The 15,168-nt window shown below is 41.9% G+C and overlaps 1 protein-coding gene across 5 annotated transcripts in view; it reads right to left on the bottom strand.

The window, feature by feature from the left end:
• Positions 1-1,837: 1,837 nt before the first annotated feature.
• RELCH (RAB11 binding and LisH domain, coiled-coil and HEAT repeat containing) overlaps positions 1,838-15,168 on the bottom strand; it is a 63,681-nt gene continuing 50,350 nt past the window's right edge. For 3 of the 5 annotated variants that reach the window (XM_081206181.1, XM_081206183.1, XM_081206184.1), the window contains 7 exons: positions 14,511-14,593; positions 13,662-13,725; positions 12,298-12,436; positions 12,062-12,178; positions 11,020-11,108; positions 6,623-6,693; positions 1,838-4,409 (listed from right to left, as the gene is read on the bottom strand). In XM_081206181.1, the coding sequence (XP_081062307.1) occupies positions 4,289-4,409; positions 6,623-6,693; positions 11,020-11,108; positions 12,062-12,178; positions 12,298-12,436; positions 13,662-13,725; positions 14,511-14,593 (684 nt within the window). In that variant the 3' untranslated portion in view covers positions 1,838-4,288. Of the gene's footprint in view, positions 4,410-6,622; positions 6,694-11,019; positions 11,109-12,061; positions 12,179-12,297; positions 12,437-13,661; positions 13,726-13,931; positions 14,015-14,510; positions 14,594-15,168 lie in introns of those variants that run through there. The other 2 variants (XM_081206182.1, XR_014011038.1) reach the window with 2 other exon arrangements.

Raw genomic sequence — 15,168 nt, 5'->3', positions numbered from 1 at the left:
TTTTTAAAAAAGTGGCTTTAACGCTGAGAAAGTTCACTTGTGCTAGCAGGTTTTATTTCTTCCTCCGAGTCAGTATTTTAATTTTCATACTACTATTTAGTCTATGTAGCTACTCCTTTTTCGTAAAAGGAAGCTGCATAAAAGCCAGATATGGTCCAGTATACAAGCAAACTCCTTTCAATTGCAGCCATTTTCTGGAGTATACTTTGCGTGTTAAGATTCCAGTTTGGCAGATTGATTCTCCTAGGCCCCAGGAAATATTATGGCTGAAATCCTGGAGAACTGCTGTCACAAAGTACTGATCTTTGAAAATGATCTTCCTCAGCACAAGGCAGTTTCCTAGGTTCTCTTATGTGTGCCATGCCACTGCAAACTTCCAATTATGCACCACCTAATGGTAACTTGGTGATAGCTATTACAGTACAGTACAATTGCTCCAGACCTTGGACCCACCATTAGCCCCTAATATGAGGCTCACTTTTTTATTGTACATGTCTATCTCCTCTTTGATCTAGGGTGACCAGATGCTAAAGAAGACAGGGCTTATGTCTTATTAATACTTATATAAAATAATACTGGCTGGTGCAACTGGCTAGTCAATTGGGTCTCAAAAAAGCAAATCAACCAAAGTTCTTTCTTCTGCCTAGCTGTTAAGAGTAAAACATCATAACAAATGGTTCAAAGCATACCAGGCCCCACTTCTTGAGCATTATGCCTGCCCAAGACCATCTTCTTGTCTTACCCTTTGCTTGATGACTGCCTGCCACATCTCTATTGAGAAAAAACATTGAAAACAAATGTGTGTGAGCTTATTCACAGCTGTGGGATCTTCCACAAACATCAAGTTGTTCCCTTCAAAAAATGATGGAACGCCAAGAAGCAAAATGTGAAGGCTGGAGAAGAGAGCAGCCAAGATTCTGGAGAAAGAAAGAAAACTACCTATTTTATCCCACTTGAAGACCCCACACCTTGTTTTCTAACTCCAAGAGAATGTCTGCATCTCAACCCCTGGCCATTTTTACTGGGGTATTAGTTGGTAGGACTACAGCTTCATTCCAGGTCACTGTCAGTAAGTTAAGACAATGCAGGAACTACCGGGGAGGAGAATGCACTTTCTTTAAAAATGAATGAGACTGCATGCACGGGGTGATGCTCTGATGCAAGCTTTACGGGTTTAGTCCACCACCTTTGTAATGCTGCGTGTGCTTCACTCTTTACTACCCCTGTTGTTTTCAATCAAGCATTATTTTTGATTTAATTATGCATCCCTGTAAACAGTATGTGCAATTTTCAAGACCTCCCTGACCAGTGTGATAAACTAGGCCATGAGCTTAACGCTAGACACACATATTAAAATGTATATACACAGAGCTCATTTTTCTGGGGTATAAGATCCTGTTTGCTACAATCCTGCCAATTGCTGGAAGACTTTAGGACTGAGAATGTCTGCAATATTTTGCCTAATACAGCAAGCGTTCATCTGACAGCAGAAATATTACTAGCTGACCAAAATTATTTGCAGTGCAGAAGATGCTGCCATGAATGAGCATGATAGTAATCTGTATATGGTTTTTACTGCAGGACAGCAGTTGAACAGTTAAGAGGGCTTTAGTTAATGGGATTGGACAATTAGCACCCATGAAGGAAGTGCTTCAAGGGTGTGTTGCACAAGTTAATTGATCGCATTCATCAAAAATACAGAAGTGGTATCAAGTTCAACGAGCTAAGCTGTATAAAGCACGATACTGTATGTTAGATCAAGTATGAATCACGGAAATCATTTTAACCAAAACTAAACAGGTTACCTGGAAATCCTTAAACAGACATACAAAAGAGGTATGCAAAACATTTTATTTAACTCAAGAAAGGACAAGAGACACAGCCACTTCCAATTCCTCAGGAATGTCTCCAACAATTCATAATCAGGTAGTCTGTTAAGACAACAACTTGCAACAGAATCAGCACACCTGGCAGTAACCAAGATAGGGAATTGTTAAAAATGTCAGTGTATACAATTCAAAAAATGAAAGCTGCGGCGTCTGCAAAACAGGTCCTTTGTTACAGATATGACAGGTATCTGAAAAGATAAACATACTGCCCCCACCCAGTCGGATACAATAGGAGCTCTGGGAGGCCTAAAGCTGGTGCCCCCTTCACTCTCTTTGCCAGTCATCTGAACAGGAATTGCAGTGATTGCTGAAGCTACTGGTCTCACAGATCTTCCACCAAACAGTCTCCACATTTCTTATTGCAGAACATGCAGGGGATGTGACCGGGGCTTGGCAAGGCTTGATGCATTTGCTAGGCTTAATGCCAGAGTGAGATTCTTGGGCTAGTGACTCCTACATATAGAGTGCTATCAGTACAGCCGTCTCTTTGCAAAGAAATAGCAGAGGAACTGGGCCTGCGCCCACCGACACCAATCAAGTTTAACACCCCTTTCCCATTTCGCAAAAACAGAGTTTACATAACACAGCAATATTTAAACGGAATGTTTACCTCTATCTTTGTAGCTCTGTAAAGAAGCATGCCGGAGCTTTAAGAAGAGAAAGATGCAGTGGCGACAGTTTTGCATTCAGAGCACATCTCCACACAGCCATGAAACCCTGTGAGGCCTCAGACAAATCTGGCTGCTGGCCCAATTTACTGCACAAGTATGCTGCAAGGGTGAGGCAACTGTTACATACTCAGTGATGAAAACTGTGGTAGAAGTCAGCATTAAAAATTACTGATAACAGTTCTCAAGAAATATACAGGGTTGGGTCCCATTGTGTTGACAGAAGGCTCCTTGATCCCATGGAGTGTTTAGTCAGTGGAGAAGGAATCAAGGCAATCGTTGGCAAATCCCCATCCAAAATCTGTGCTAGAAGGGGTGGGAGGTCCTCCGGCACGGCCAGAGAAATCACCGAAGGTCAGCTTGATTCCCGTTCCAGCTGATGGAAGGCTTTGCTCGATCCACGAACCACTCCTTAGCACAGGGGCGGCTACTGGGATAGAAACCACGCCGTACATTGTCTACATTAAATTTACATAATTCAAAAGGCCCTTTAAAGTTACATTGAATCAACAACCTCACAACTTAATTGGTGTCGAAGGCGAAACAAGTTATTGCTTTTAGTCGCTGGAGTGCTGCTATGTAGTACGTCGTGGATCAAATACAATGTGCTCTTTGAATGCTGCCGCCCTGCAAACCCTCAGGCCTGACTTAAACGAGATACTAGCCAAGGGAAAAAGGACATGTCCGTGTAGCCACTCGACACATCTAGCATCCCACTGGAGAAGGTGCTGACCCCATGCCCTGCTCAGCTTATGTCCATAGCACACACGGCATCAGTAGCCAAGGCAGGTGTTGCTCTGGCACGTAGACACTGTACATTTGTAGGGTGACACGTAGGGGGGAAGCATAGCACTGCTGTGGGGAGCATCTATGCGGATAAAATGTTTTCGCATGGCAGCATCGCACTTCATGCTGCAATACTATACACACTCTGTGCTGGAAGGAAGCCCCATTGAAATCAGTAAACATGATTAGGACTGCACTGGAATAAAATTTCCCACCCACCTCCTGCCTCTGCTCATTGGGATGTGCTGTATAAAGCAGGGCAGCTAATAACGAAGCTGCTTCACACACATTAAAAAATGCCAATACGTGCACAAGATTTATCTCAAAAATTTGGTTTATCCATCAGTTCTAGAATAATCTGGTCCTCTTTTGAGACTTGTAGTGCAAGCAGTTCTGTTATACATTATAATCTCTAACTCTTTAATTCAAATATACAATCTTACAAAAAACAATCCAGGAATCAGACTTGTGCTGGTGGCTCTTGCCTTTCATTTTAGAAACATTAAAAAATTCTGCATTATCTTCTTATAACTTAAATACATAAGTAATCTCCACTTTTATTACTTCATGACCGTGACTTCAGATTTACATTATTTTAAGTACCACCATAACAGTTTGATGTATAATACAGATATCAGCCGAGAACCCATCAGGAAATAAAAAAACAACCCCATTATATACACCATATATATATATGCTGGAAAGACGAGAACACAGAACAGGGACTTGATACAGACTTAATTTAGTTTTATAATCAACCACATTTAACCCCAAATTAACAGATACGTAGCAATATTCAAGAGCAGTGCAAATATCTTTGTTGGTTAGAGTAAAATTATGCTACAAGAACGTAAGACGGGGAAATAAAAAGGCAAGTACTTCAAGTACAAGGAACCAGTCTTAAATGAGGTCTCTTCAGTGTTTACAAGGACTTCCTTTTCTCATTCATTTCTTCCTCTGGAATACGTTGGCCAGCATGGCACCTGAAGTGGTCAACTGGCCCATTTTGTTCAGAAACTTGGTCTTTGTGTCTTCACTCACGAGGCTTGATGCAATTGACATAGAGCTAAGGGGGAGTGAAAGGAAAAGTGAGTTAACCCATCAGTGAAAACTACCTGAGATGACACAGCTACAGAACCCTGCTGCCAAACAGAACAGTATGCGGTTAGAGGGACCGAGAACCTGACCTGGTTTAAGGTAGCTCCACGGGTCCTATAAGTAAGTTCAAGAGGCTGGTGTTAAAAAGTAAAACCATTTAAAACAATGGCTTTCAAAACTCTGAGCAAGTATCAAGCAAAACCCCACCCACCAACTAAACCTCCTCAAAGTTAAGACAGCTGGCAGCCCATGATCTTAAGTGCACCTGCCTGTCCTCGAACCCAGGCTAAGAGAAAAAGGAGGGAAGCAAAAATACGCATGGAGTCAGAAGATTAAAAAAAGAAGAAACAAGTGGTTTGAAGTGCAAATATACTTGGAATTTTTGTTTCCATTCCAGGTGCTATTTAAAAGAGTTGGGGGGAAGGTGAAAAACAAAACCTTTCCTTCCATACTGAATATCCCTGTTATGCTAGTGGGAGTTAAAATTTAAATTGAACCATTAATTTTTATTTCCAGCTACCTAAATTTTAAGTGTCGCAGCCCCATTAACGTAATAATGGCAAGGTAATTAGAAATTTAATTAATTTGGTTTGTCGGGGAAAAGGCCATTCAATCCAACAATAAAGCTGTTTGTGTGGAAATATGTTTATATGTATAGATCTTTGCAGGATGCTACAACAGTCAGCTGTTGCCCAATATCATAATCATTTCCACTTATCAAAGAAGCTAGTTGTCTTAGCCTAGGCCTGATTCTTGGGATTTCCCCCAAGTTTGCCCTCGTGATGGATTCTGAGAAAGGTACAAGTAGCCCTCCCTTTTGCTGTCTTCTTACACTATCCCAGTGAAAAAGGAGAGGAATAATTCCCCCCCTCCCTGCACCCCCAGCTCTCCACAAAGAAAAGATTGGGTTGTCTCTTTCCCTTCAATTGGGATTTTCCAGAAGGCAGAAGCAGCAAGGTAATGAAGAAAGGATGGGAGTCACCTGTCCTTCCTTCTCTTATATCTATAGATGAAAGATATGGGTTTGCAAGATAAAAGGTAAAGGACCCATGGACAGTTAAGTCCAGTCAAGGGCAATTATAGGGTGCGGTGCTCATCTTGCTTTCAGGCCGAGGGAGCCAGCATTTGTCCACAGACAGTTTTTCAGGTTATGCGGCCAGCATGACTAAATCGCTTCTGACGGAAACCAGAACGCACGGAAATGTCATTTACCTTCCCGTCGCAGCGGTAGCTATTTATCTACTTGTACTGGTGTGCTTTCAAACTGCTAGGTTGGCAGGAGCTGGGACAGAGCAACGAGAGCTCACCACCGTCGCACCGATTCGAACCGCCGACTTTCTGATCGGAAGCCCAAGAGGCTCAGTGGTTTAGACCACAGCGCTAAGTGAACATTCAGTCAGTACAAGCATTTCTGCTTGCACAATGGAACGTTCGCACCCCTCCTTGCATGCCCCCTAAATTTGTTATAGAGGTTCCCCCAAGCCTCTGGAGCACATTTGGGTAGGGCGGAAGTCATGCATGCAGGGGGAGGAGGGGGGGGAAAGGCCTGTTGTGCAAGGAGAAATCTTTGTGCTCATGGGTAGCATTCACTGAATACTGCTCTTGGTTTTGTTCCCATCATGAGTTGAGCTTCAGTAAGAAGTGCCATCTTTGTTTTATTGCTGCCTCCAGCAAGAAAAACGTAACAGTGAAAAAACCTACAGCTTCTTTTCCACATGTAGGACAGAGAATAAAAGAAGTTTCTTCTTGTCACACTCGGCTGCTGCAATAGGAAGCAAGACCCAGGTGACGCTTTCTGCAAAAGCCCCAATTTGGGTGCAAAACCACCTTACCTTTCCTGCCCTGCCCATTTTCAGATAAGGATTTTTTAGAAAAATAAAAATGAGTTGGGCTTTTGGAGAAAGTGCCCCACTGCATTTCCCTGCTGGCTTTTGCAAAAACCAAAACAGGAAGGAAAAGGAACTGCCTCTCATTTCCTACATGAAGAAGGAAGCAAGTGTGGTTTCTAATCATTCCTGCTGGACTTTTGCAGAAAGTAGCAGAAGTGCTGTTGGTGCTTTATTTTAAAATAAAAGCAAACTTGCCCAGGCCGAAAATCTGGTATTTCAACCTAGTTACAATTGATTACTGTTGTTTACACAATGAAGAAAGATGCTAACTTGTGATAAACCAATGCCTTACCCTTGCGGTTCTTGGACACTCCTATTTTCCACTTTCTGTTCACACTCCTTTATCATGGAGCTTAAAATAACCTAGGACAAAAGGCAGAACAATGTTGCAGTTTGAACATACACTGTTTTAAATATACTTCTGGGTAATGACTATATATGTTCTGTGAATGAAGGGGAAACCAGATAAGCGATAAAACTTTTACTTACCTCACATTTTAAGTAATATTTGAAGACTGCAGTGTTTGTATGCACATCAAAGTCAAATCACTGAAAGTCAAATCACTGAAAGAGTGTCTTAATATACCTTTTACTTTGTGATCACAGCTAGTGAGGTTTAACTGTGATACACTATTTCACTTAGAGATACTGTGTCATGGAAACTCTGGCATTAATATGTACACATATATGTATCATTCCATTCTGAGGAAAAACACGAACAGGAACAAATACCCTTCTGTACTAAAGCAGGGAGTGAACAGCTAGAACAAAGATCTCAGAACCTGGCATGCCTAAAGGAAGCTCAGCGTGCATCCTGGTTATTTGGTTTGTTTAACTTTAGTTTGCTCACTATCCTGTGATATTCCGGTTGATTCCTAATAAAGCTATTGCCCTACTGTATGTTTTTAATTCCAACTCCTATGGAACAACATGGTTATCCGCTACTAATTTTAAGCGTTATTCATTCATTTAAGCTAACAAGTAGTCACTGACTATTTCTGGCTCAGGCATTGCCCATGCTGTAGCTGAAGTGAGTTGGTGGGCCAGTCTGAGGCTAGTGTGTTCAACAGGGATTAATCTATGCCATGGGTCGGCAAACTAAGGCCCGTGGGCCAGATCAAGCCAAATTGCCTTCTGGATCTGGCCCATGGAAGATCCAGGAATCGCCGCATGAATCGCCAGCGTACATGTTCTTTTCCTCTCCCTCTCATGGCGGCGCCTCCTCCCTCCCTCCTCCTGGCTTCTCCCCACCCTGCCTAGAGGAGGAAGGGGGCTGGGCTTTGTGGGTGCCAGGAGCAGCAGCACTCGAGTGGCCGCCATTTTAAGCAGCCCCTCTCCAGAGCCCTTTCGTGCGCCGCTCATTGTCCTGCCGCCGCTCGCAAGACACAGGTAAGCAGCCACCAGAGCTCGTGGTGCTCTTGCATCATTCCCCCTCCCCCCCAAAAATAGTCCGGCCCCCCACAAGGTCTGAGAGACAGTGGACCAGCCCCCTGCTGAAAAAAGTTTGCAAACCCCTGATCTATGCCCTATATATCTTTAGATTCGGGGCACATCAAAATGAAAGCAGGACCAGAGAGATAGGAATCTGACAGAAGGGTTACCTACTCCTCTGTAGATCCACAAAGCATCTGAATCTTATTCAGTTCCTTTTAAATGGATAGCTGAAATGCAGAACCTCGTTTTTAAAATGACAGCCAGCAAAGGTCTTGCCTCCACATACATGCATGTGCATTTTTGATTTCTGGACTCTTAGTTGAATATATGAATAGAGAAACACTAAAGCTACGGTGAAATGCAAGTTCTATGCAATAATAATAAAAAAGCTCTGGGGCATGGTGTGAAGAAACAGATTGTGGCTACGTTGCTAAAGCTACAGATGCCTGAGTGGGAGTCCAATGCATGCTTTTTCTGCAGCTGCTCTTTAACACAGTCAATCAGCTTTATGTGTATCATTAGCCTTCTGAGAAATATATGTATAAGCTGCGAGTATCCGCTACAAAGCCCAGATTGAGTGCATTCACGGAGGCTGTGCACTCTCCAAAATAGGAAGTCCAAGCAACTTTCCTACTGTCAAGTACAGCTCACTGAAGTCCTGGAATGCGGGGCTCTCAGAACGCACTATGAGGGAGAGCAATGGATTACTCTTATTTCCCCCTTTTATTGCCTCTTTGCAAAGTGTAAGCTCTGCCTCAGATACGGAACCAGGCTATGGTCTGAGACTAAACCTCTTGTTGTAAATGTATGGGTAATATTAGCACCTACCAAGCTGATTAAAGGCATTTACTGAAATCATTTTTTATTAACAATTTCAGCATAGCAAATTATCAAAACAAATCATCTTCCTTATTCCCCCCCATATTTCCTCTCCCACCTCCCTAACAAACCCTCCCTCCCTCCCTCTGATTTCTCATCCAATGTTAACTTCTGCATATTATAAAACTGTATACACCCTTATATTATCTATCTTCTATGTTATCCCTCAATAAATTTGTGTTTGTTTATTCAAAACCATTTGCTGAAATCATTTATCCCACTTTTCTTCTGCTCAGGATCTAATCCTGGCTTAATTCATATTAAGCCAGAGCTCTTTGGTTCAGAAGCAACAGGGGAATCTGACTTAACAGAAGCCAGAAACTAAGCTATGAAGTGGCATGTAAGGGGAGGGGAAGGAGGAGCACTGGGCCCTGATGAAGCCTTGAGTGATCATCCACACCAGGCCACTGTAGCATTGTAACCAGCTCTGAGGACCCTAGTAATTCTGCAATCGTGCATCTTTCTTCTTTTAAAAAGAGAAGAGTGATGGCATATGCTTACATGCTGCAACCGCTCCAAATTTTGTGCCTGATCTGTTGCAAGCATGCTATGACGGCTGCTTGAGGGAGTGTGTTCCATTCCCATTTCTCCTCCTCTGCCTGTGGTATTTTGTTTTCCAGAATAATGTGGGTGGCATGTTTTCGGCTGTTGCTATGGAGCAGAGAGAGACTGTTCTGTTGATGGTGAGAGATGTTTTCCTTTCCTGTAGATGTGGCATATACATTGTGCCCTCACTGGTTTGTTGTGCAGACGGATTTAACTTCTGCGTCATGCCCTTGTGCGCTTTACCAATGCAACTGTGCACCTTTGGTGCCAGATTTGCTAGGTCATGAGCAGTACAACTCCAGTTGTGGGATTCAACATGCCTAGGCTGCGCTCCATAATGTCAGAAGTGTTTAATGGGTGTCCCACCTCATGGTTTCATGTGGTCCTGTGGTGTGATTGCTGACCTAGTGCAGGGACATAGAACCCTTTTTATATCAAGAAACTATTTCCAACTTTGAAACTGTTTCATGGGCAACAGCTTTGTGCATGTGTGCGTAATGAGCCCCCCCCCAAACTCCCAACACATAGAATGGCATTGTTTGGTCAGATAAAAGTCTATTCAATTAACAAAGAAATCCTTTTGGTTTAACAAGCTGTATTGCTGTATTTACGCGAATCTAATATGCCATCGAATCTAATGTGCACCTCAATTTTCAAAATCTTGAAACCAAAAAAGTATTTGCCAGCGCCATCAAATCTAATGCACACCCTAATTTTCGTGACGTTATTTGGTCAAAAAAAGGTACACATTACATATGTAAATACGGTTAATTGCTTTCCTTGTTCACTCAAGCACCCAAAGGCCAGGAATAAGAGCTGTTGAGAGTCAACTCCCTATGGGTGTTATTTAGACAATATTGATATGGTATTGTATGGTATCCTATCCTGTGGTTAGTTCCAGCTTCAACACTACCTTGGAGCTGGGAGACTATTAGTGGCAAAGTGATGGAACTAAGACTCAGATTTGTATGTTCATTGGAATAGACACACGGTGTCTGTGCAACTGAAGCTGCCATACTGTATTTCAGGTACTTAACTGGCAACCAGTATGCTCCTTAACAGCTCCAATTTCCTGGCATTTTCCCCTTCCAGTAAATATAGGCAACCCCCGATTTGTGCAGGGGTTGCGTTCCTAGCCCCCGTGTGTGTCGATGGAGTACACATAAGCCCACACTGTCCTGCCGTATCCCCATTCTGTCCTCTTCCAGGTCCAAAAGGACCTTCACACAGACAGTCACGCACCAATTGAATGCATGCAAAATGGTCACTACTGCCTGTACTCAACATTCTGTGGCCACTGAGCATGCTCAGTCCTCACTGCACTGCTTTTGGAGTTTTTTGCCCTCACAGGCTTTTCTCATTAAAAATTTGGTGTACAGTATTTCTCCAAAGCTTTGTGTTCTCCCAAGCAATGCTGGTATCTTGTCTTGTTTGCTCAGAGGCTCCCTTTTACTCCATTCATGTTGGCACTGCTTGATTTCACTATTAGAAGGAGTGATTCATAGATGGCAGCAATTATAAATTAAACGTGAGGAACTTTAGGTATTATCTTTCCTGTTGGCCTTTTGCAACTCTCACTATGGTCCCGACTACGTTGGCCCTGCACTAAAAAAGTCTTTGGGTACAGATTTTGTATTGATGGGGAAGGGATAAGAGAAAATATGCAGGTTTTACATCATTAGGTTGGGCCTCCTTGTATTAGAGCATGTAGACTACAGGATGGAAAGTATTTTTACTTTTGTTGGCTATTTAATATGGAATGATGAATCAACAGATTTCTTTTGCCATTCAAAACTCAGCTGTGCAAGAATGGCAGCTTCAATTACTTACCTCATGTTCTGGTGAGAGAGATTCCATGTCATTTCGTAAACACCTGAGTCCAGGTAAAAAGTGATTGACCATTAAATCCTCTGAAATAACTAGAAGACAAACAGTTAAGGTCCAACATAAAATTACTGGCTTGCCATCACCTGCCCCAGTCAAAATTAGAAGACAAAGAGTATAATGATTTTTGCACATTAATTTCTGAGTTTTCCTTTCAAAGGGTTAACTCTCTCAATGCCAGTATATTGTCTCCTTGTGGTAAACACAAAGAAAGACTGAAAATGGTTACTGTCAAACACAATGGATTTCCAGTGTCCAAATAGTTTCAGGAGGACTTGATAACAGTCAAGACACGAGGAGAGCAAATAGTGACAAGAACAGAATTTTTTCAAACATTTATAATGACATCTTCTTTATATCACACTTCATGTTGATGTCTTCCCAGTGCATATTTTTAAATACAGTCGTACCTTGGATCTCAAACGATTGAAACCTGAAAGTGAGTGTTCTGGTTTTTGAACGATTTTCAGAAGCCAAATGTCTGGCTGGTTCCCAATTGGTTTTGGAAGTTGAATGGACTTCCGGAATGGATTCCGTTCGACTGCCAAGGTACGACTGTATTCATTAAATATATTCTCATAGTAGAGAAATAATTAAGCGCTTGGCACACAATATGTGATAGGGAAATCATTACTGCCTAGTCTTCCTACTGCTTCCTATTTGTTCTAGCACCCTAGTTCTTAAGCATTCCTTGTCTCTCCTGCAAAGTGCCCATGTCATACCACTAACTCTTTCCCTTCCTCTACTATGGAGAGCTTCTGTCACTGGTGCTTCCTCTTTCCTTCTCTAGAAAACCTGGTGACCCCCCAGGGCAGAAGCGGAAAGGAAGAGGAAGAGATTCTGATGAACTGCTACTGCGGATTTCTACAGGGTTGGATTTTCTAGCTGCAATATTTTCAGAGTTCCGTGCAAATGGATTCATTACCAAAGCACGATGGAGCAGTCTTTTAAATGACTTGTTGCGATATTCAAAACCAAACAAGGATACAACAACAGGAGAGAGCGCTGTAGGCTTCAAAGAGATGAGTAGCAATATCCAATCTTTTTGAATCTGCAGACTGTTGGTTATTGACCAAGGCGAGTTTATGCAAGTGTGGAATAACAACTGGAAAAATAAATTTTCAACAAGAAATTTATCATCAATACTTCAACTTACAAGAATGAGCTACAATATTTGCAGAACTGCAAGAAAATCAAGGTTTGTTTTCCATCGTGACAACTTACATTCATCGCGAAATCTTGGCTCAGCGTTTGGCCCAACTCTTCCAAAGGTTTTTATGATTTCTGTGTGTAAAGAATGTTGGTCCTGGTATTGCGGATCTTCCAGAAAAGAGGCCAGCTGCATTTTAACCCTTTCCAGCAGCTTAAGAAGAAATGAAACAGAAGTTATGAATACTTTTATGTAAAAGATAAGCAAAACAAAATAAAACTAAGTAGAAAAAACACTCCATTGAGGACATCTGTGTATAATATGAGCTCCCCCCACTGCTGCAGGGCTTTCTTTTGCAATTAGTATTTTGGTGCCATAAACAATAAATGCTTTCATACAGCCACCTCGGCTTCAAATTTGTGATCATTTGAATATCCATCCTGACTGATGTCTTGAGCGCTCACTGTTTAATTTCTGCTCTCAAATCACATTCCCATTATAAATGCGAGTATATTAATTAGATTGAACTGAACCGTAGACTGTTCTGAACTTTAGCCTAGTAATTCTAATCTACTTTACTACTACTTACTTAGCTTCTGAATATAAGTATGAGTCAGTACAAAATTCTTAGTTGCATTTCCTCAAATATTTTTCTTTAGAAAATCAGGAACAAGCTAAAATTACAAGAATGCAAACTCTACAAATTTTTTACCACTCAAAACTCAGTTTCAATAATTAGATTGAAAGGTTTTAACAGCGCTTATATATATTATATACCTATGGTATCCACCAAAGCGCTCCTGCTAGTGCAAAGATTTCTGCTTGTGCAACAGAATTTCCTCTCCCAAATTGTTTTGGGGTTAGAGGAATTCCCAGAACAAATTTAGGGGGCAGGCAGGGAGAGGAGAAGGAGGGGAATGATGCCTGAAATTTATCTTTTTTAAAAAATAATGATTTGAATAAATTAATGCTTTGAATCAACACCCATGCCCTCATTATTATTACTTTCTGCCTGGTTGCTTCCACTGAGCTCCAATATATCAAAAGAAATGGGAAACAGTTTTATGGGACATATGCAGGCCTGCTCTGTAGCAGTTCACTGGGTCCATGATCAAAATGAGCAAGAGCTGCCTATCCATTCTAATTAATCAAGGCATGCAACTTCTCAGAACTGGTGCCTAAATTAGCTCACAGTCCTGTCCCTCCCTATCCCTCTTCTGTGTTCTGTCTAATAGACTGCAAGCTTGCAGGCAGGGACTGACTTCTGTATTGTTTCTTTTCTCTGTGGTTCACTTTAAAAAGACTTTGAGCATCCTTTATCTACCATTCTAAGATTATGGGATCTTTGTTAATCTGAAAAAAGTTATGATAGCCCATACAGAGTTTAGTGGCCAATATCTGTGAACAGCTACCCTAGTACATTATGCAGGCATCTTACCTCTCTCTGGGTGACCGTTTCCATGATGGTACCAAAAGCAGGAATTGTGGCTATTCTTACAGAGCTAAGAGGAAACAAAGCAGAAGGGTTCTTCAACCTTAAGATTAAAGCAGATTTCAATGAAAATGAATGAAATTTCAAAGTTAGTACTTGAAGATGTATTAGGTTCTAGCAATGACAAAATTACAGACCAGCAAAATGCTCAAAGTGGGGTGGGGGGGAAGGAAGGAAGGAACGAGACAGACAGACAGGTCACACTCAGAAACTCACAATTCAGGATCACTGGACAAGGTAACAAGGGCCGGAGCCACCCGCTTGTCAACTAAGGCTTCACTCATGCCTCGGAGAGTCAGCTGTAAACCAGTCAACATGCAATAAAAATGATTTTAAACTGGAAGGATAACTAAGTTAGCTGTGACTGAGGATGGGCAGGCAGACTCACTGGCCTTTCTGAGTTTAGTCACCCACACAGGGCATTAACACTGTTAAGGACTCTGCTCATGCTTCAGCATTTACTGGCAATAATGTGTTAGTGAGAATAGCATCCCTCTTCAGCATTGAAGAAACAAACATCAACAAGGTGGCGCTTGGCACATGAAAGTTGCCTACACTTGTCTGCACCCAAGAGTGGCGACTTTTAAAGTCGCACCATTTGTTTTCCAATTATTGCATTAATTTCACCAACTTTATTTTGGAAGGAGATTTTTTTCTAAAGAGCAAGGTAAGTGCCCGTTTGTTTGTTTTTTAATACGTTCTACGGTTTCGTTATCATATATATACCCTGATGGTTTATTTCTTGACCCGTTGGAAGAGGGACGCTAGTTGTATCAAGACAGTCGGGAAACTTACATTTCAGGGTCACTGGAGAGAGTAATGAGAGCAGGAACAACTCTCTGAGCTACCAGAGTTTCATGTACCCCCTTCACCAACAGCTGAGTGGGTAGAGCAGAGGGGTATCACAGGTGATGCACGGAAAGAGTGAGCACAGTATCATGGGAAGAACAGCACAACCAAGAGGAAGAAAAACACAAAAAGCAAACCAAAATTAGAAGCAAATACCACTAAGCTAAAAGTGCCCTTTAAAATATTTATATACAAATGTGCAGAAGGCATGATGAAAGCGCAAGTGGCCCAAGCAAGGCGGCAGAAACTAGACGAAGTGTGGCGCTGTTAAAAAAGGAACAAAAACCTGACGGCATTCGGACCATTAGTACTGCAACTTAAATGGACTTAGGCAACCATTCTGGTTGTCTTTTTTGACTTCTACCCATGTATGTAAGCTAAGTGTGTGTGTGTGTGTGCGAGAGAGAGAGAGAGAGAGAGAGAGAGAGAGATATGTCACATTCAGGGAAGATTTATGCAACTGACTCCATGTGACCAGTAAGTACAAAAGGAGTGCATGTCATTTGGAAGCATAGGCTGAGCTCCAGACTAGCTGGTGTTCATTCCATTATCTGAAGGGCAGGGTAGAAATACTTATAGTAAGGTGCTAGTGATGTACTACCAC

This window comes from Podarcis bocagei, assembly GCF_964188305.1.
Source record: "Podarcis bocagei genome assembly, chromosome: 8".
NCBI classification, from domain to species: domain Eukaryota; kingdom Metazoa; phylum Chordata; class Lepidosauria; order Squamata; family Lacertidae; genus Podarcis; species Podarcis bocagei.
This window is presented reverse-complemented; position numbering and strand designations above follow the sequence as displayed.